Source organism: Cucumis melo, chromosome 5 (assembly GCF_025177605.1).
Source record: "Cucumis melo cultivar AY chromosome 5, USDA_Cmelo_AY_1.0, whole genome shotgun sequence".
NCBI lineage: Eukaryota > Viridiplantae > Streptophyta > Magnoliopsida > Cucurbitales > Cucurbitaceae > Cucumis > Cucumis melo.
The window spans coordinates 22,337,826-22,360,268 of NC_066861.1; the positions used below are offsets into that span (position 1 = coordinate 22,337,826).

The 22,443-nt window shown below is 35.6% G+C and overlaps 2 protein-coding genes across 3 annotated transcripts; both read left to right on the forward strand.

Moving 5' to 3' along the window:
- Nucleotides 1-7: 7 nt before the first annotated feature.
- On the forward strand, nucleotides 8-11,585 carry LOC103492648 (pentatricopeptide repeat-containing protein At5g57250, mitochondrial). Of its 2 annotated transcripts, XM_051085471.1 has the most exons (4): nucleotides 8-3,594; nucleotides 10,441-10,619; nucleotides 10,768-10,885; nucleotides 10,969-11,585. In XM_051085471.1, the coding sequence occupies exon 1, from the start codon at nucleotides 139-141 to the stop codon at nucleotides 3,397-3,399; it is 3,261 nt and encodes a 1,086-aa protein (XP_050941428.1). In that variant the 5' UTR covers nucleotides 8-138; the 3' UTR covers nucleotides 3,400-3,594; nucleotides 10,441-10,619; nucleotides 10,768-10,885; nucleotides 10,969-11,585. The 2 variants fall into 2 exon arrangements, with proteins under 2 accessions (XP_050941428.1, XP_008451327.3); XM_008453105.3 differs by lacking the exon at nucleotides 10,441-10,619.
- A 3,213-nt stretch (nucleotides 11,586-14,798) lies between these two features.
- Nucleotides 14,799-18,559, forward strand: LOC103492657 (oxysterol-binding protein-related protein 4C-like). Its single transcript, XM_008453116.3, has 7 exons — nucleotides 14,799-14,857; nucleotides 16,353-16,520; nucleotides 16,600-16,845; nucleotides 17,014-17,110; nucleotides 17,208-17,502; nucleotides 17,645-17,744; nucleotides 18,090-18,559. Exons 1-7 carry the CDS (start codon nucleotides 14,855-14,857, stop codon nucleotides 18,342-18,344), a joined length of 1,164 nt encoding a protein of 387 aa, XP_008451338.1. The 5' UTR covers nucleotides 14,799-14,854; the 3' UTR covers nucleotides 18,345-18,559.
- Nucleotides 18,560-22,443: the final 3,884 nt, after the last annotated feature.

Here is a 22,443-nt window from a genome sequence, read left to right on the forward strand (position 1 = left end):
ATTTTTTTTTTTATATTATAGCTCCAAAAAACAAAGAAAAGAAAATCTAAAAAGCCGTTACCGTTCTCGGTGTGATCGTCGGCGGATGCGAGAAAGGATTCAATGGAGGGGATTTCCAAACTCTAGTCCTTTGGAACCATGCTCCTTCTTCTTTTCACCATTTTCACTCCCAAACTAGTTCGTTCTTTTACCTTGTCTTCCAATCCTTCCTCCAACAGTCGATGTCTTCAAACCTTATTAAAATCTGGCTTCTCTCCTACTCTGAAATCCATCAACCACTTCTTTCGTTTTCTCTACCACAATCGCAGATTCGACTGTGTCATTCATTTCTTCTACCAATTAAACGCCAATCAAATCAAAGGAAACTTCAAAACTCACTTGATTCTTACATGGGCTCTCCTCAAATCCCATAAGTATGACGACGCGGAGCAAATATTGAAGACCCAGATGCTGGTTTCTTCAATTTTTCATCGAAATCGCCTTTGGAACTTGTTGATTCGAGGAATTTGTGTCAACAAAGGAGACCCAGAAAAGGCATTGTGGGTTTTGCAGGATTGCTTCAGAAATTATGCTATCTTGCCTTCTTCTTTCACTTTCTGTGTGTTGATTCATAAATTTTGTTCTCTTGGAATGATGGATAAGGCAGTTGAAATTCTAGAGCTAATGTCTGATGAGAATGTGAACTACCCATTTGATAATTTTGTCTGTAGTTCTGTAATTTCTGGGTTCTGTAATATTGGAAAACCGGAATTGGCTCTAAAGTTTTTCGAAAATGCTAAAACACTGGGAAATTTGAAACCTAATTTGGTGTCTTATACTGCGGTGATTGGCGCACTCTGTAAGTTGCATAGAGTTAATCAAGTTTCGGATTTGGTTTGTGAAATGGAAAAGGAAAGTTTGGCATTTGATGTTGTTTTCTATAGTTGTTGGATTTGTGGGTATAGTGCTGAGGGTATGTTATTGGATGCTTTCAAAAGGAACAGGGAAATGGTTCAGAAGGGAATAAGACCTGATACAATAAGTTATACTATTTTGATATATGGTCTTTCCAAGTTGGGAAATGTGGAGAAGGCATTTGGGGTTTTAGAGAGAATGAGGAAATCGGGATTAGAACTGAGTTCGGTTACGTATACGGTGATTATGCTAGGGTTTTGTAAGAAAGGGAAACTGGAGGAAGCGTTTTCTCTTTTTGAAATGGTTAAGGGTTTGGAGATGGAGGTTGATGAATTTATGTATGCAACTCTGATTGATGGATGTTGCAGAAAAGGAGATTTTGATCGTGTTTTTGGCCTTCTTGATGAAATGGAAACAAGAGGGATGAAATCGAGTATTGTTACATACAATACTTTGATTAATGGACTCTGCAAATGGGGGAGAACATCTGAGGCAGATAGACTATCGAAGGGCTTACATGGTGATGTTATTACATATAGTACACTGTTACATGGATACATTCAAGAACAAAACATCACTGGAATTTTCGAAACAAAGAGAAGACTTGAAGATGCTGGGATTTCTCTGGATGTTATCATGTGTAATGTTCTGATAAAAGCACTGTTTATGGTTGGCGCATATGAAGATGCATATATACTCTACAAGAGAATGCCAGGAATTGGTCTGGCTGCAAATTCAGTTACTTATCATACATTGATTAATGGATATTGTAATATTGGTAGGATAGATGAGGCAGTTGAGATATTCAATGAGTTCAAGTCAGCGTCTTGCGAATCAGTAGCTGTTTACAATAGTATTATTAAAGCACTATGCAGAGAAGGTCGTGGAGAAGAGGCCCTTGAGGTGTTTATTGAACTGAACCTCAATGTTTTAACTTTGGATGTAGGTATGTGTAAGATGCTTATCAGAACCATTTTTGAAGAGAAAGGTGCAGCTGGGCTTTGTGAAGCACTGTATGGGATGGAAAAGGTGGGACAAGAGGTATACAATGATACATGCAATGATGCTATTCGGTTTCTATGCAAGAGAGGTTTCTCAGAGATGGCGAGTGAATTTTATTCAAGGATGATGAGAACCCGTTTGCTTCTTGAAAAGAAAACATTTTATTTCCTCATAAAAGCGTTGAATAGTGAAGGGAAGACATGGATTAGTCGGCCTATTTTCAGTAACTTTTTGAAAGAATATGGCCTATCTGAGCCCATTGTTAAGCAGATTATTGTGGACTTTCAATGCACGAAGTTCACTCTCCCAACTTCAGAGAAAATGGAAGAGAGTTTTTCAACATTTATGGTACCTAATACTATGTTTAAAAGGCTAGTAAGAGAAAGAAGATTTTCTGATGCTTATAACCTTGTAATGAAGAGAGGAAATAATCTCTTGCTTGGTGACATATTTGATTATTCAACTCTGGTTCATGGTCTTTGTAAAGGTGGACAAATGAGTGAAGCATTAGATATCTGCGTTTCTGCCAAAACAAATGGAATGAAGTTGAATATTATCTGCTATAATATAGTCATAAAGGGACTGTGCCTCCAAAGTCGTCTTATCCAAGCATTCCAGCTCTTTGATTCACTGGAAAGATTAGGCTTGATACCTACTGAAATCACATATGGGACTCTAGTTGACTCCTTATGCAGAGAAGGATACCTGGAAGATGCAAGGCAGTTGTTCGAGAGGATGATCCCAAAAGGTCTTAAACCAAATACCCATATTTACAATTCACTGATTGATGGTTACATCAGGATTGGTCAAATTGAAGAAGCCTTTAAGCTTTTGCATGAATCAAGGACAGGAGCCTTTAATCCTGATGAATTCTCTGTGAGCTCTGCAATCAAGGCTTATTGCCAAAAGGGTGACTTGGAAGGTGCTCTTTCCATCTTTTTTGAGTTCAAGAATGAAGGCATTTCACCTGATTTCTTGGGCTTCTTATATTTGATAAGAGGACTTTGTGCCAAGGGAAGAATGGAAGAAGCACGGGACATACTCCGTGAGACAATACAGTCCCAATCGGTGATGGAGTTGATTAACAAGGTTGATACTGAAATCGAAACTGATTCTATAGAAAGCGCTCTCACCCATTTATGCGAGGAAGGACATATCTTAGAAGCATATACCATTCTAAATGAAGTAGGCACTATATTTTTCTCTGCTCATAGGCATTCTACTATTTACAATCAACCTCATAAATTGCATATAAATGACGAGAGATCTGTAGATATTATTCATTCTGGAACCAAAGCCTATCCATATGCCAGTTTTCCAAATCTTGGATCCTCAGATGTTAATACAATTGAAAACATGGAGGACGAGAATCTGGAAAAGAGGCCTCATTTTGAAGATTTCAACTTGTACTATACTCTGCTTTCTTCCTTTTGTTCTGAAGGAAATGTTCAAAAGGCTACTCAATTAGTGAAAGAAGTAATTTCCAATTTAGACAGAGGCTAATTGTACAGGAGGAAAACAAAAGAACTTGGTTTCTTCAATGTGGGGGAAAAAGGAAAAGAATTTCTATCCCCCATCGGCAAAGGAAATTTTCTCTGCCCTGGACGGAGGCTGATTGCATAACAGCAATGGTCTTGATTATCTCTCCAAGGGGTTCCCTCTCCATTAATGTGAAAAGCGTAGCATTTCTCTGGACAGGTACACTTGATTTGTTGATATATTATATATGCAAGATGCATTGCTGTACTAAAGAAAAATGCATTGCTGTAAGTTTATGCCATTCTGTCTGATTGTCTTCTTGATATATGAACTCTTGGTATATATTTTACATGTGAATGCAAACCTATATGCATATTATCGAATCACCAATTCAACCAAAAGTTTAAGCCGGTGGTTAAAAGAAAATTTAATTATATATCACTAACACTCTGTTGGAACTCCAACACAGTTTGGAATCAAGTTCCTTTATTACTTCACTTTCTTTACACAATTAGGATTGAAGAGATATCAATCCTTGGTTACAATCTACAATTCTGTTCTTCTCTCAACCAGAAAATCAGAATCTATCTCTCACTCAATTCTCTAACAAAACAGAACATGTCCCTTCCCTCCCACGCTAACTCTATTTAACAGCTTTTCCCGCCCAAATACAGCTGTCTTTCCCACCAAAACCTGCACACTAACTCTATTTAAAATCACGTGTTTTTTATCTAGTATTTTCTACACGTGCTACTTACTAACAAAGCCTATTCTTCCTTCTACTGTAAACTTGTTTAATAAGAGGTCTATCATTACTTCCCCCTTTTAAATTCACCTTGTCCTCAAGGTGAAGAGTTGGAAATTTTTCTTTCATTTCTTCATAGGATTCCCAAGAAGCTTCATGCTTAGGCAACTCTTTCCAGCTCACCAAAACTTCCCACTGTTCAGCCCCTGTCTTTCGGTATTCAACAACTTCTTCTGGTTCAGACTTCCATGTATAATTCTCATCAACAAACTGAATAGTAGGTTGAATATTTTCATACTGTCCCACCAATTTCCTCAACTGAGATACATGGAATACCGGATGAATTCTGGAATTCTCTGGCAACTGTAAACGATAGGCGACGGGTCCAATCTTCTCAATAATTTCATATGGCCCGAAGAAACGAGGAGCAAGCTTTTCATTCCTCCTACTTCTCACCGTAATCTGTCGATAAGGGCGAATGCGCAATAACACAAATTCCCCTACAGAAAATTCCACATCTCTCCTTTTTCGATCCGCATATGACTTCATTTGCTCTTGTGCCAAGCGCAAATGCTCTCGTAAAGAAACCAGAACAATATCTCTTTCCTGCAGCATCTCTTCAACAGTAGAATTCTTAGATGGAGAACTTCCATAAGATACAATAGTAGGAGGTTGTCGGCCATAAACAACTTGGAATGGAGTCATACCAATTGAACGTTGATAAGTTGTATTATACCAATATTCTGTCCATGGCAGCCATTTAATCCACTCCTTGGGTTTCTCATTACAAAAGCATCTCAAATATGTTTCCACCCCTCTGTTCACAACCTCCGTTTGGCCATCTGATTGAGGATGATAAGCTGTGCTTTTATTTAATTTGGTGCCCGACAAACGAAACAATTCAGTCCAGAATTGGCTAAGGAATACCTTGTCTCTATCCGATACAATGGATAAGGGAAACCCGTGCAATCTTACTACCTCCTTAACAAACAACTCTGCTACCAATTTAGCAGTAAACGGATGCTTCAATGGTAAGAAGTGCCCATATTTGCTCAATCTGTCTACCACAACCAGAATTACCTCATACCCATTTGATTTTGGAAGTCCTTCCACAAAATCCATGGATATCTCACTCCATATAACCTGAGGTATCTCCAATGGAACCAGTAAACCGGCAGGTGATAGAGCCATTGTTTTATTTCTTTGACAAGTTAGGCACTCTTCACAGTGTTTTTTAATTTCTGCCTTCATCCCTTTCCAGTACAACTCCGCTGCTATTCTTTTATAAGTTCTCAGAAACCCAGAATGTCCACCAACTGCTGAATTATGAAAAGTTTCTAGAATTACTGGTTTCAAAGAAGATTGCTGAACAATTACCAATCGGTTCTTATACATCAGCAATCCTTTCTGCAAAGAATAGCTGTCTACTTGCAACTCTTCTCCTTGCTCAAGCTGTCTTACTATCTCTTTATACTTAGAATCTTGAGACACCTCCCTTTTAATCACATCCAAATCAACAGTGATCGGTATAGACAACCCAAACAACTGTACTTCCTCTGGTTTCTGTGACAGAGCATCAGCTGCTCTGTTTTCCACTCCCGGTTTATAGTCTACCTCAAACGAGTAGCCCAACAATTTAGCTATCCACTTCTGATACTGCGGTTGTATAATCCTCTGATCTAACAAAAATTTAAGCGCCTTCTGATCAGTTTTGACTCTAAACTTCCCAATCAGCAAATACGGTTGCCATCTTTGGACTGCTAACACAATAGCCATAAGTTCCCTTTCATACACCGGTCGACCTCTATCTCTCAGTGCTAATGTGTGGCTGAAATATGCTAGTGGTCTTTTGTCTTGAACCAATACAGCTCCAACTCCATATCCAGATGCATCAGCCTCTATTTCAAATTGCTTATTGAAGTCCGGTAAAGCTAACACTGGTAAGGATACCATTGCAGACTTCAACCGGTCAAAAGCCTGAGTAGCTTCCTCAGTCCAACTAAATCCTCCTTTCTTTAATAACTGAGTAAGTGGTGCAGCAATAGTACCGTAATTGCGCACAAAACGCCGGTAATATCCTGTCAATCCAAGGAATCCTCTAATTTCTTTGACATTTGTAGGTCGTGGCCAGTCACAAATTGCTTTAATTTTCTCCGGATCCACTGCCACACCCTCTCCCGAAATCACATGTCCCAAATACTCAATTTTCTCTTGAGCAAATTGACATTTCTTCTGGTTAGCATACAGTTCATGTTGCCGCAACACTTTCAACACCATTTCCAAGTGTAACACATGCTCCTTCTCATTTCTACTATAAACCAATATGTCATAAAAAAAAACTAACACAAACCTTCTGAGAAATGGTTTGAAAATTGCATTCATCAAAGCTTGAAAGGTAGCCGGAGCATTGGTCAGCCCAAATGGCATGACTAAAAATTCATAGTGGCCCTCATGTGTTCTAAAAGCCGTTTTCTCTATATCTTCATCAGCCATTCTAATTTGATGATACCCCGATTTCAAATCAATCTTGGAAAATAGAGTGGCTCCACATAGCTCATCAAACAATTCCTCTACTACTGGTATGGGAAACTTGTCGGGGATCGTGGCATTGTTTACTGCTCTTTAATCTACACAAAATCGCCAACTCCCATCTTTTTTCTTAACCAACAGAACTGGACTGGAATATGGACTTGTACTCGGCCTTATCACCCCTGAATCCAACATTTCTTGAACTAACTTCTCCATTTCCCCCTTCTGATGAAATCCATATCGATATGGCCGCACATTAATTGGTTCAGTCCCATCTTTCATATGTATATGATGCTCTATCTCTCTCCGAGGAGGTAATTTTTCTGGCCAATCAAAGACATCTTGGTACTGTTTGATCACTGAACTAATCAGTCCCTTGCTCACTGCTTCTGTGTTTAACAAACAATACTCCTCATCTCCTACTGTTCTCACTTGCAAGGATCTACACTCAATCAAGAATCCACTATCCCTTTCTTCCCAGTTTTTCATCATATTCTTTAGGCTGATCCTTGCCTTAGTCAAGCTAGGATCCCCTTTGATCTTCACCTCTTTTCCTTCAGCCACAAAGGATAGAGATAGGTTCTTCCAATCCACTATAGTTACCCCCAATGAGTACAAACATTGCATTCCCAAAATGACATCTACTCCTCCCAGTTCTAAAGGAAGAAAATCCTCCACAATCCTCCAACCATTCAACTGCACTTCTAGTTTTTCACAAATTCCTTTACCCTGAACAGCTGCTCCAGAGCCTAAGATTACGCCATAGTGTGAAGTTTCTCTGACTGGTAAAATCAATTTCTTTACTAGTTTTTCAGACACAAAGTTATGTGTTGCTCCGCAGTCGATCAAAACAATCACTTCTTCTCCAAGCAATTTACCTCTCACCTTCATAGTTCCAGGATCATTGAGACCAACCACCGAGTTGATTGATAATTCAACCACTGTGGTTAAGTCCCCATTGACTTCTAGGCGGCCCAAATCTTTTTCCTCTTTTTCTTCCTCAACGATTTCATATTCATCTTTCCCTTCGGTTATTACAAACATCCTCAACTCACGTTGTTCCTTCAATCTACACTTATGATCTGCAGAATACTTCTCATTGCAACGAAAACATAAGCCCTTCTCTTTCCGAGCCTGAAATTCTGCATCAGGTAGCCGTTTATATGTTCCCTCCCTTCGATTTTCATTGGATGCCTGACTTCTCAAGGTTATGGTTCGAGTGGAAAATGAAGAATTTCCTTTAATGTCTCCTGCTACTCCTCCTGGATTTATTTTCCCATTGCTAGCAATCTGACTAGACAACTTACCCCCTGAGTACCCACTCATTTTCGCCTCCATTCTTACTATTTCTCTATTTTCAACCATTTGTGCCGCTTCCATCATTTCTGCCAAACCCTTCGGTCGACAGAAAACAACTTCTGATCTAACCCACGGCAACAAGCCATTCATAAAAGTATCTTCAATCACCCATTCCGGCAATTCATTAACTGGAGCTACCATTTTGTCAAACAAATTTATATATTCCTCTACAGAACCCTCTTGTTTAATTCTCAGAAATTGCCCGCCAATAGTGCCATCTTTACTGGACCGAAAACGTATTAACAACCTCTCCTTCATATTCGACCAACTAACAAATCTATTTCTCTCCTCTTGAGATCTATACCAATTCAGTGCTGTACCATCGAAACTAATGGTCGACACCAACATTTTTTCAGACTCTGTTAATCTATGAATTTGAAAATACCTCTCTGCTCGGAACAGCCAAGAATCGGGATCCTCTCCAGTGAAAACGGGCATCTCGATCTTTTTAAATTTGTTTCGGTCAGAGTATCCATCGTCGCTGTCGATCCTCCGTTCTCCTCCATCGTTTCGGTGATTCCGATCCGATTCATTCATTCTACTGGAGGACGCGTCGCTTTCTTTCCCTTTCGCTTTTTCAAAATCCTTCACGGCGGGTTCTGTCGCTTGCCCACTCATCATTGATCTCTCCTTCGAACTCGTCTCAATGATCGTGAACAAAAGCTGCTGCTGTTTTTCCGACTGAAGACGCATTAGATCGATGCTCTTCGCGATTTCGGCTAATCCTCCCTCAATCGCCGGCATTTTACTCAACTCTTTCTTCATTCCGGCAATCTCCTGGTCGATGTATTCCAGCCGTTCTTCAATGCGGGTCTGCACCATCCCTCCCGAATCACGGCTCTAATACCAAAATGTTGGAACTCCAACACAGTTTGGAATCAAGTTCCTTTATTACTTCACTTTCTTTACACAATTAGGATTGAAGAGATATCAATCCTTGGTTACAATCTACAATTCTGTTCTTCTCTCAACCAGAAAATCAGAATCTATCTCTCACTCAATTCTCTAACAAAACAGAACATGTCCCTTCCCTCCCACGCTAACTCTATTTAACAGCTTTTCCCGCCCAAATACAGCTGTCTTTCCCACCAAAACCTGCGCACTAACTCTATTTAAAATCACGTGTTTTTTATCTAGTATTTTCTACACGTGCTACTTACTAACAAAGCCTATTCTTCCTTCTACTGTAAACTTGTTTAATAAGAGGTCTATCACACTCCCCCTTATGGGCTTGAAATATTTGGAAGTTCCAACAAGTGGAAATCAATTTTAATTGGAGAGGAAACGAGAGCTTGAACATAGAACCTCTCTGGATGACTTGCTCTGATAGCATATTAAATCACCGAAAGCTTAAGCTGGTGGTTGAAGGCAAATTTAATTATATATCACTAACATATATTATATTGGAACACACTTGGAAGCTCTTTAGTTGATTGTGTTAATTTTGGTATAGGTGCTCAATCTTCTTTTAGATTTATGGAATTCCATAGGATTAATAACTTAGTTTCTGCCAAAAAGTTTATGCACTTGTTGCCTTAGTTCATTTATAACAGATATGATACGTAACCAACTAATATATGAACTAGTTCACTCGTAACGTATTCTATTTGAGTTCAAAATGAATAGGGGTAAAAGTTCCATTGTAGGTCTCAACTGTTGTCCTGCCAAATTAAGTTATTGGGCATCTTTGGTTGGGAGTGAGGAGTGGCAGTTTCTGTCCTCTCATATCGGGCTTCCTTTGGGGGTAAGCTGTGGAGTTAGATTTTCTGGAACCTTATCTTGCACCATATAGGAAACGACTGTTTGATTTGAAATATGCATTTTTCTCTAAAGAAGGAAGACTCATATTCACTCGGTGTTGAGTGGAATCCCCAGTTACTCCCTGTCTTGTCAGAATTATGATGTCTATGAGTCAATCTGTTGATAGAGTGATACAAAATTTCTTTTAAGGGGTTAATGTGGGGAGCATCTCATTTGGTTTAGTGGAAGTTCGAGGTACAAGTAGTAGAATTAAGGAGGTTTAGGGATCGGGAGCCTGAGATTATGAGATGAGACCCTGTTGGCTAAGCGGTTGTAATGCTTCTTTAGGAGCTTGATGCTTTGTGGTCCAATGTTATTTTGAAAAGAAAGGACCGGCATCCTTCCAACTGGGTGGCTAGTTTGGTTGTGTGGGACTTCGTAAAATACTCTGGAACGCTTAATGCATATGGTTTCCAGTTTTTCAGATGCTCTGTTTGAGAAGGCTTGCAAGTTTGCTTTGGGAGGTTTGTTAGATAGCCTTTGTGTGTTGTTTCCTCATTTCTAACATCTTTCTGAAAAGAAGCATCAATAATTGGCTTCAATTCTTGCTTCTCCTTAAGATTTCTCTTCTTCTATATCCTTGGGCTTCCATCATCCTCTTTCTGACAGAGAGGCGATTCATGTGATCCTAGGATTTGGTCTGCTGCTCCTATCTTTTAAGGGTCAGGAAGGAAAATTCTCTATTTATGTCCAAGCATGTAAGCAAAACCTGGTACATGTCAACCATACCTTGCTGGTCGGCAACTTGTGTAGAAATCTTTGGAATTCGTGTTACTGCATTGAGTGCTCTAGCAGAAATCTAAGACTTGGGGTAAAAGCTTTATTTTAAGAGGCTCCTGTTCTCGCTGTTTCAAAGATGCTCCACTTAGACAAGAAATGAGCTGAAAATATACTTTGTTCATTTTATTATGGAGTTGAATAATATATGTTTTTACTCACTCTCTGTTCTACTGTACCAGCCATACAACAGCAATTGTAGCTGGAATTGATGGAATCCCTGTGAGAATTTGGTAAAGCAAGTGGGATGGCTTCCTTTGACAAGTGAGGGAGAGAGAAATGGCTCAATTTAAAGCATTTGTATGACTATCATTCGCCTCCTAAATGTTTCAATTGAATTTCCATCCATAGAATTGCTGTACTTAACTACAGGATTTTTGTAGGATTTGTTGCTGATGCAGTTGCAGCTATTGAGATCAGGAGTGTACCTCGAATGACTTTTGGAAACCTAAAACATGAGTTGTTTTTCCAATGTGTATACGATGACTCAGGTCATGTTGAATCTTGCCAACTCCCACGTTCTCAACATTCACAAGCTACACAACTCTACAAACTAACCTTGCAAGTTTACCATTGCCATGACCGTTTCTCGTGCCGTAAAACATGTCGCGAGGAAGAAACCTATACAATTACTAGAATGGACCCTACTGTTGCCATAGTGGTGAATCCTCCAACAATGGCTTTCCAGTTCAGTTCTCCGAGAACACTTTAGTTATTCTCGCTGCTCGATCAGTGACAGGAACATAATTTCTCTAAGATTCCATTGAAAGCTTATGTGTTTATATCTTTTTGTATTTGTTTGGAACAAGCTAAAATAGGATGTTCGGTGTAATTTGTCAGAAATATGTTTGTGGATGTAAAAATCAACCTTAGAACAAGAAGTGAGGTGGCTCATGGTTTCTTCCACATAAGTTTTGATTGCCTAGTTTCTCTAGCTTCCATTGATAAACATTTAATTTTTAGTGTTTGGTTTATTTATTTATTTATTTTTTGTCTTAAATTTATTTACGTTAGTTTTCATCACTCCTAGAACACATATAGTCAAGTTCAAAAAACAAAGCAAACTTTAGAAATTGTTTATTCTTATTATTACTATTTTTGAAAAGGTTAAATTAAGTACTTCAACCATCTTAATCCACTTATTTTTCAAGGCGTTTGTTGCATTAATAGTAATCCTCAACTTACACATCAAACAATACATACCAAGGAGGTTCAATTTCGATCAAGTGGAGCTTCCATTTTATGATTTGGTGCCCTTTCGATTTTATGTATTTTAAAATTTACTTTTATAAATTGTATATATTTATTTGATTGTTAATCCATCAATAAATTAGAGACTTCGATCGTCCATATCTATCTAAATTTTGTGATTTTGATTAAATAGACCTGTCAATAAAACAATTCTTTAGTACAACAGGGGTAGAATATGCAGATTTGAATGACCTTAAAATGTGTATATTTTTGCTCAACTTAAACTCAAGTCCTTGCTAGCAAACCTAAAGTATTATCTAGGTTTTAGTCGAGTCAACCCAACCTTCAATAACCAAGCCCATGAATCTACTCTTGAACTTAACTCATTGAATCAAAGTTTGGATTTTGTTTAGATAGATGATTTGATCCCGCCAAACTCTAATCTTAAATTAAATTTAAACTAAACATGAGTTCAATATTTAAGCACCAAACTCTTTGATGATGTTGAGATTTATGAACCTCTACCTCAAGAAAAAAGATAACACATGTCAATAAATTAGCTTTGAGCTAAGCTGATAATGACCTACAAGCCAACCTTAAATTCTCAAATCAAAATCACAATTAACATTAATCATATAGAGGATGAAAATATCTCATGAAGAAGTTTAACTAGAAAAGAGTCTATCCCATGAAAAGAAGGGTTTGCACAGACTTGGGAGGCCTTCCTGCTCCTTCAATTTGCTACCCAAGGAGCGGTAATTCATGAAAGAGCGATCCGCCTTCTCAAGGTAAAGCAAGAAAGACAATTCCCTATTCACACCGGATCCACCAGTCGATCCTACCGCAAAGTGGGACTAGCTCGGCAGTGCCATGAAAATATGGGAAAGCTACTCCAACTCGACTCTAGATGGGGCTTCTTCCCTGTCTCTGTCCTACTCTCATTTTGTGACCTTGAGTCTATAATTTCGTCCTCTGAAAGGGCAACTTCAACAGGTGCTTGAGCCCTCCATAACCTGCACTCCTTTGAAGTCTCGCTTCTAGCCTCTCTCATTTATTTCTTAATGAAGGAATGAATTGAAAAGGAATTGAATCGCGTGAAAGAAAGGCAAAGTCAATAATACAGGAGGATCTAGAAGGGCTAAGCCTCGCCTCAACCCTACTTTTATCTCTGATCCTTTTCTGTCTTCTCTTTATTGGTTATTGGGATTGAGGATTGGAGTGAATCTATTCTTCGTATTACCTCTCGTTAAGAAGGAGTCTCGGGTTTCGTTCATTTGTGGTCAACCTTTTTTTTACTCTTCCTAGGCGCTCTTTGCACTATCGCATCATTTCCTAGTGTGGTTAGCAACAAAGGATCTTTATCCAAACCAGGGGTGCTTTACTCAGTATGCTTTCTTGGGCTTAGATATTCTCATTGCTGACCGTCTCATCGCTAACAGATACCAAGAGTAGTTTGTTGGTAAACGTTTCCATATCACTTGGAAAAAGTTTGATATGTGATACCGATTGCTTCGAGTTTGCCAAGAAGTTCTTTGTCACGTGTAATGGGCAAAAGATGAACCTCTCACCCGTGTCCCTTGCTTGCTTCGACTCGATCAATTCAGGGAGTCTGTCAGCTTAGCCAACAATATGTTGTGTCATCTCCCCGTCTCACCTTCGAGCAAAGCCCAAAGCCCACAAAATAGTCCAAGTCTAAGGAAAACTGGGAAGCGAGATTGAAACATATGCCCCAAGAAGAAAAAGTTAGAGCCTCTAGTTTTGAGTTAACCAATCGAGTTAATGATAAACACACACCAATTGACAAATAATCAAGTTGCACTTGGTTTGATGCCCTTCATCCTTGTCCCTCTATAAACTACCCTAATATTGTCAAAGTTACACTAATTAACCACAAACAACTATCACAATAACGACGTTATAATTATCCTCGTTCGACGACTCTAAGGGGGAGATGGAGAGTAAGTAAATTTCGGTACTAACATTACTTTTATATGTTTATACTTATTGTAACAATTTTAGTTATTAGAGTATGATAAGCTCAACACCACACCAATACAAGAATTTTTTTTTTACAAAAGCCAGTTTGGTGAGCGAAACTAGATCAGGAGAATCAGTTTAGAGGTCACAACAAATACGTGCAAAATCCAAACCCCAACAAATCACAGGAAAAGAATTTTAGCATTCAACTATTTAGCCAGAAGTGTAATAATATTTCTTGTAGTATCATAATGTTTACAACCACCATCATACAATTTAAGATGACATTTGGATAGATAGTGACATTTATTGAAGTGTTATCGTGTCTATAGGATGATAATTTATAATTGCTACCAAAAGTCAACTTTTTTACTAGTGATTCGATGTATATACACGAGTTTTCTTACCTTTTAATAATGTTTTATTTTATACACTTCAAGCAACAATGACAAAATAAAATAAATATTTGACCAACTAAATTATTTTTGTCATTAAATGAGACTTTTTGGCTTTATGTTCATCCTCCCTTCCCAACATAGTATGCATATCATATACAATATTTTACATCTCATCCTCATCTTTTTAAGGTTTTAATGTATCTCCAAAACCATAATGTCATTTTCCTTTTACTTACTTGGAAGATCGAATTGTCAACCTTTAAGATAATAATGTACACTTTATCTATTAAACATTGTTTCTGTTTGAATTGAACAAACCTAGATCATGTGATTAGTACATAAACTATAAGATAGAAGTCTTTAGGTGAGTATTAGGTGAGAGAGATGAAATAAGAGAGAGAAGAAAGAAAGGGATGAAATAAAAAAAATTAAAAAAAAAAAAAATACAAGACTTTGTTTGGATCATATACTGAATTCATATCTTAAAGTGTGTCCACGTTCTCATTAGTTTCAATTTGGATGCAACCAAAAATTAATGTTGAGGAGATGATGACAAAATACATCTAGTGGGACTCTTCAATGCATTTTGACCATTGACTGCAAAATTCTTTATGAATTCTTAAACTTTGGGCTATAAATTCTTTTAATTTCATTTCATTTCATTTCTTTTCATTGATTCATTGCAACCTTTTATCTTCAAAAAATGGTACAATCCTTCTTTCTCTCTAGTTTGTGATTCTCCCTATTCAAACCCTCTCTAAAATGCTAAATACATAGTTGCTTTTATTTATTTATTTTTGTGAAGTTGCTAGTATAATTTGTCGAAGTCATATTGAATTAATAATGTATCATTTTGATTATGTGTTTGTAATAATTTGAAGCATGACTAAGGTTTGAAGAGAGAGTTCTTGTTTGATCATCATGCATGTAAAGTTTTTGATGACCTCCAAATTAAATAAAGTTTAGATGGCATATATACATGTCTTATTACAAAATGTTTAGTGAAGTTTTATTTTGGTCACTTGTAGTTTAAAAACAGTTAAATTATTTACTCTTACCTTTAAAGAATATTAAAATTAGTTAATAAACTTACATTTAGTAAAAATTTAAAGAAGAAGCTTTGGTGAGTGCGAAGAGATCATCAAAGCAATTTTAGTTGAAGTTGGTAAATCTTTTTCTTTTCTTTTCTTTCCTTTCCTTCTTCTTTTAGGGAAGCTCTAATTTCTCCTTTCCAGTTCAACTTTGTATATGCAGGATAAATATTGTTAAAATTTAGTGGAATTTCTAATGTGTTTTAGATTGATTATAAACCCATGGGAGAAATATCTTTTTCATCCTGTATAATTTGGGTATAGTTTTCAGTTGGCTCTTAACTTTAAATATGACCTCTAATTTTTTGAGTTTGGATTTTAATTTAAGTTTCAAAATGTTTATAATTTTAGCATCAAATTTGAATTTTGTTTCAATTTGATTACTAGTTTCAATATTTACACTTTAAATCTCTATTTTTACAAAATATTTACTTTTACTAAAATAAAAAACTTTGACAAACTATTTATACTTGATAGAACAAAATCACTAAAAACACAAAATTTATTACACTTATTCTATGAAGAAGTCTAATAGATTTTGTCAAATGTTCTATTTTTTACAAATTTTCATTAAAATTTAAATGTCTTTTAAATAATAATTTAAAATATTTAAAAGAATTAATAGAAGTATAATTAGTTAAATTTCTCTATTTTTTTTACTATTACACTTATACATGAAATTTCACATCATGATTATTTTAATAATTAACAAATATTACTACTTAATGATTGAATGTAAGTATTTGGTAAAAGTTAAATACAAATGTTGAAATTTAGAAATCAAATTAAAATAAAACTTAAACTTAAAAGAATATACTTGTAACATTAAAACCTTAATGACTAAATTAAAAACATTTTAAAACTTAGAAATCTAAATGTAAAATCTAAGGATAAAATATGTATTTTATAGTTCTTTTTTTTTTTTTTTTTTTTCCTAAACTAGAGTTAATAATGAAGTGCGTTGATAAACTATTAAAAGTTAAATAAAGTACATTTGATTTTTTTTATTATTATTAATATAATTTTGAAGTGTATGAGATTAAAATGGTAATTTTAGAGGGACCAAAGAATAAAAATGTATTGTAAATTAAAGTTGGTGAGAAATTGTAGGATCCGGAAGGGAGCATAGGAACAAGGTGCAACCCAATTGTAATTGCAAAGCCAATGTCTTTAGAGGAGGAATCCGATACGGAAAGAGCTTCAAATCTCCTACGCCAGGCCATGACTATCATCAAAGATCTACGCCCAGGATTCGATCTCATTAAACTCAAATACAAGGTATATATTATTTCGTAACATATTGTTTCTCAATCCTATATTATCTTACCTGTTATGTAATATAATCATATAACCTTAGGCTCCACCAAACTTCAATATTCCAAAATCACATCTTCAATGTTTTGGAGAATCTGTGTATTGTTCGGGTGAAGATATGTTAGCAAAATGTAATGCTGCTGGAAGTGCTTTGGAGCGATTAGGTGCTGTTGTTGGTTGGAGCATTTCCACTACTCGTCCTCTCATTTTTGGTGCTTTCCCTTACAACCCTATTCTTGGTGAGACTCATCATGTTTCTAGGGGTACCCTCAATGTCCTACTCGAACAAGTACGCACCCACTCTTTTTCAGCTCTCACAAACTAAATTTGCTATACATGCATACATACATACACCACACACACATATATATATTGCGAATAATTTTTTCGAAAAAATGATCATTGTGATCTATATATATATATATATGACGGTTTTGCAACTAATTCTTTAATCCAGGTTTCGCATCACCCACCTGTAGCTGCTCTTCATGCTACCGATGAGACAAATAACATAGAAATGATATGGTGTCATTACCTTTCTCCTAAATACCGTGGTATATATATACCGTTTGAACATTTAATTAGATAAATGATTTGTGTCATTACCTAATATAGATTATTTCATCTACATATATATGAATAAATAAATAGGTACGAGTGTGGAAACAGAAATGTGTGGAAAGAGGGAGCTAAAGCTATTGAATCATGGAGAAACTTATATAATGAACTGTCCAAGTTTAGTGTTCAAATTCATTCCAACAAAGGCCTTTGAATGGAGTGGGAAAGTGAAGATCCAATGCATAGAAACTGCACTCACTGCTGAAATCTCTTACAAAGGTCTTAGCTTTTTAGGTCGCAAATCAAATAGTAGAGCCATCAATGGCACCATTTTTGCTCAATCTTTCTCTATCAAAAACTTATGTCATATTGATGGCCAATGGGATAGGTAAAGTCTCTTTTTTCTTTATTCTTTTAATATCAATTTTTACCTCTAAGCTAATTTTCCCATACACACACACACACACACACACATATATATGATACAAATACGAAGCTTATAGTCTATTGTCTTATCCTTGAACATGCAGAAGTGTAACAATGAAGTACCACAATGGGAATGCCAAGGTTATATATAATGCAAATGAAGTGATCTCAAACTTAAAAACTCCTGTTGTTGTTGACCCTAAGGTGAACAAATTTCTTTAATTCACTACCAATGACTTTCGTGGTTTTTCTTTCTTGGATTAATTTCATTTCTTTTGTGAATTATTATTGGTTATTTCATCTTTAGGGAGCTCAGCTATAGCACCACACGATATACATACTCAGCAATTAGTATACATTATATAACTTCGGTGGATAGTTTAATCAAACCATTTCTGAACAAACTAAAAAAAAGGTTTAATTAATTTAATTAATTAAGATAATGAAATTGAAAGTATCGAATAATCCTTTATCTATAAGCTACTTTAGTTATAACATTTGGGTTCATATGAATAATCATGAATTAAAATATTGTACATGAACAATTAGGGTGTTAAAGCAACAGAATCGGCGAAGGTATGGGGAGAAGTAAGCCAAGGGATCTTAAGCAAAGATTGGAAAAAGGCAAAGAAAGCAAAAATGGCAGTGGAAGAAAGGCAAAGGGAACTCGCAAAAGAAAGAGAGTCAAGAAAAGAGACTTGGGTTCCTAAACATTTCAAGCTTTCTTACTCCAAAGAAAATGGTTGGGATTGCTCTCCTATTCAATCCACTGTCCCACCAGCCCCCATTGTTGTCCCAATTTAATACCCTTTTGCTTTGTTATAAATTAAAAGTTCATACGATGTTCTATACATAGCTATTCCACACATATGGTAGGTGGAAGAAATAAAGTTCAAGAAATGATAATTGAGCTAGAGAGAGTAGTAAGTCCCAATTGTAAGATATGTGAGAAAACTTTATGTTTTATTTTTCTCTTTGAATAATGAAGCCTTGCTAGCTACTATCTTTGGTCTTGTATATACATATATGTGATTGATATTAAGTTTCTTTCTTTCAAGCAAAGAAACTATAAAATGGTTGTTTGGAAAAAAAGTTATGCATGAGTTGTTAGGTTATTTTAAGTAAAAAGTATTGTACATGACGATAAAGAAATGCTAATTGAACATGAGTACAAGAGTTAGTTGAAATTAAAAATATTGAGAGAACGTACAAATGCACTCATTATATATTAATTTCTTTTTTAAACATCTTGTCGTAACATTACTTATAGATTTTTTTTCGATTAGATTATTTTATTATATATATAGGATGACCATCCATTTATTTAGTCATGGCACAAATTAAATATATATTATATGCTTTGACATTAACCAAAATATAATCTACAACTTAATTTCCTCCCATAAATTTTGAAAACGATAGCCAATAGAAGTACTTTTCAAGACACGTTCTTGTCGGAGACTTTGTGAGATAATAATTTTCCAAATATATGTATTGACTTTTGCTCCTCTTTAATTGGAAATACTTAGCCGATGCATTAATTATATTTTTGGATTAAGAAATTTTGCATTTTTAGATTAGCCTTTTTCAACATATATAAAACAAAGAAATATAAACTTGAACCTTTTTCTTTTTCTAGGACAGTGTTTAAATATTTAGTTAAGTTCTGTTGAGAATTGTTGAAGGTAAATATTGAAGTTCGCATAAAGAAACAAAAATCTACATACAGGCTTGTGAAGTCCAAAAGAGAAGGTTCTACCCTTGACTTTCACCGTTTTCTTTTTGTTTTGTTTGTTTTTTTCTATTTTCTTCTCGCACAAATTTTTCATAGTAAGAAAACTTACTAAAATCCACCGACCACCATGTCATATATGATACACGTACCTCTTTAAAAGTTGATGATCTACAATCAACAAAATCGATTTTCATTGCTTGTTTGAGTGATCTATATAAAATTGATGTCAACTAATTGACGATCATTACCATTTTGTTATTATCGTGAATTCTCATTGTATGACTATTTAATTTAATTGAAAAAAAGTTGTCATTTAACTATATTGTATTGCTTTTATGCTTTTATTTGTCTATTGATATTGATAACATAAAGATAAAATTATAACGTGGCATGCAACATCTTCATTTGTTTTCTCTTGTTTCTCACACCATAAATATTTGTTGCAGACATATGTATTATTTTATCGTGAAGACACTTGTTAAAAAGAAAATTAGTTATATATTATCTTATCAAACTTTCAATTAACTTTAGAAAACATTGTAATTAGGTATTATCATGTAGTCTCGTTGGCCTAAACTAATAGAGTTGCAATAACAAAAGTAAATTTGTCAATTTTTAAAAGGTTTATAATTTGATTAATCCTTAATAATTTGCCTTGAGGAAAAAAAATGAGGAAGGTTTACTTGCCAAGATTTCCACTAGCTTTTCAAGGCGAGATAAGTTTCGTTCGTGTTGGAGGAAATGATAATACAAGAACTAAATACACTAGCATTAAATGCACAGTACACGCGTACACATAAGACTTGTGAATTGAAATAACTAAGATATTGTGGAAGGGTCACACTATAAAAGAAGAAGGGATTATGCTGATGCAAAGATACGTTGGCAAAAGTCAGGAATGTGTCGGGAGAGAATACGCAGACGCAAAAATGGACGTCGACAAGATCGTCATGAAAGATACTTTCGACGTGCGAACGGGACAGCGTCGGCAAAGGGTTACTGTCGACGCACTCTTTGCCGACGTGGTTAACACGTCGGTAGTGGGGAACTACTGACGTTTGTTAACGGCGTCGCAAATACCTTACTGCCGATGTTGTCAAGTATGTCGGGTTCGTCTAGTACGTGTCGTTGATAGTGTTATCTGATTTAATTTTTTATTAATTAACGTAAAATTAGTAAAAATTCATTAAAATTTCAAATTGAATTACAATTATTATAAAATTAAAAATAAATTATTAAAATACCAAATCAAATTTATGTTAATATTAATTCAAATATTAAAAAATACATGTTCGTAGGTTCAGAAATTACATGAATAATAAAAAGTAAAAAGAAAAACTTAAAACATAGTTCTTAGCGCCGATGCCAGTTTCTTAACTTCTGCACATTGCTTCAGCATGATTGTAGCTAGTATGATCATAGGAAAATGGGCAGAATGTGCAAGGAGAAAAGTTGAACATTATTACAAGGTGCATTGAGAGAAATATGAGGTTTTGCTTCAAACAGAAACAATCGTTACTCTAGTGGTTCCAAAAAAATTGATTAGGAAGAGAGGAGCAGTAAATGACAAGATCGATGATAGAACAGTAAGCTATAGAAAGTTTTCCACTTGCGTATTAAGTAAATATGATTGATAGCTTTTGTAACAATCAATCATATTTACCTAATATGCAAGTGAGGAACTTTCTATGGTTTACCTATTCAGTTCTCGATCTTGTCATTTTTTGCTCATCTCTTTCGAATCAATTTTCTGAACCACCAGAATAAGGGTTCTTTCTGTTTGAAGCAAACTTGTATTTTCCTCCACGCAACTCGTAATAATGTTCAACTTTTTTCTTTACACATTCTGCCCATGTCTCTATGATTATATTAGCTACAATCCATGATGAACTCTTGACTGCTACTAATTGACTTTCTTTGAGCTCCTCCATTGAACATAAGCTCCTCTATAGACTTTTCATACTATTCATTTTCTTTCTTCATTGCTTCAATATAGCAGATTGTAATTCTGAAATACACAATAAGTTTCATATCAAACATATATACAATATACATTCATCCATCAGTAAAAGTACATCTCACTGAAAAGGTAACTTTTTCTTCTTTTCAATAAGTAACTTTACCGTTATTCACCTAAGCATGTAATCAATACTATCAACTACAGAATAGAAAAGATGCATATTTTCACCATCCTAATATGTATGGTTACAGAATAAATGCAACTACAGAATAGAAAAGATGCATATTTGCACCATCCTAATATATAATGCAACTACAGAATAAATCCATTCTCAAATGCATATTTGCATATTTGCACCACCCTAATATATTTGCACCATCCTAAGAAATCATCAAATCAACCATTCAAACTTCTAAGAGTTTACAAAAATAACAAAACCAAAACAGAAACACATTAAGTTCAAAATCATTGAAATACTTGCATCTATCATTCAAAACATTCACATATTTTCATTTGACAAAATGAACTAAAAATATACAAAACACTTTCAATCAATCTTCAAACCAATTTTCTTTTAATAAAAACAACTTTTATTAAGAAAGAATGCAAGAATACAATGACATACAAAAACTGGAGTGGGCGGCGACGACGACTCTTGGCTTTTCTTCAAACTAATCTCTCGGCTTCTCTCTCGGCCTTCCATTCTCAACTGATCTCTCTTGGCTTCTCAACTGCTCTCGGTCTTACCTTCTCAGTTCTGTTAATTACAGAACATGAAGTTGGTTTTTTATAGAAGAACTTCCGACGTTTCACTTATTATGACGTCGACATAGGATCCCGAACTCGTGACGCAGTCACTTATAGCGTTGTGAGAATTCTGTTAAAAGCAGTCAAAACATCCCACATCTTACGACGTTATCTATCTCACATCGGTAGAGGTTCGACTTCTCACGACGTCATGCAATCTGACGTCGTGATATTGTTGTTAAAATTTGTAAATGTTCAACCTTTACCGACGCGATCAAAGAAATATCGACAAAAGGTCGACCACTCATGACGCCTTGCATGTAACGTCGGCAGTAATTGAGACAACGGTGACGTGTACATGCATGGCATCGTGAAAGTCTATATTATTATTTATATTAAATGTTTTCGCAACGTCTCCTCGCGCGGCGTCATGGAAGCATGGTTCTCTGTCAACGTTATTT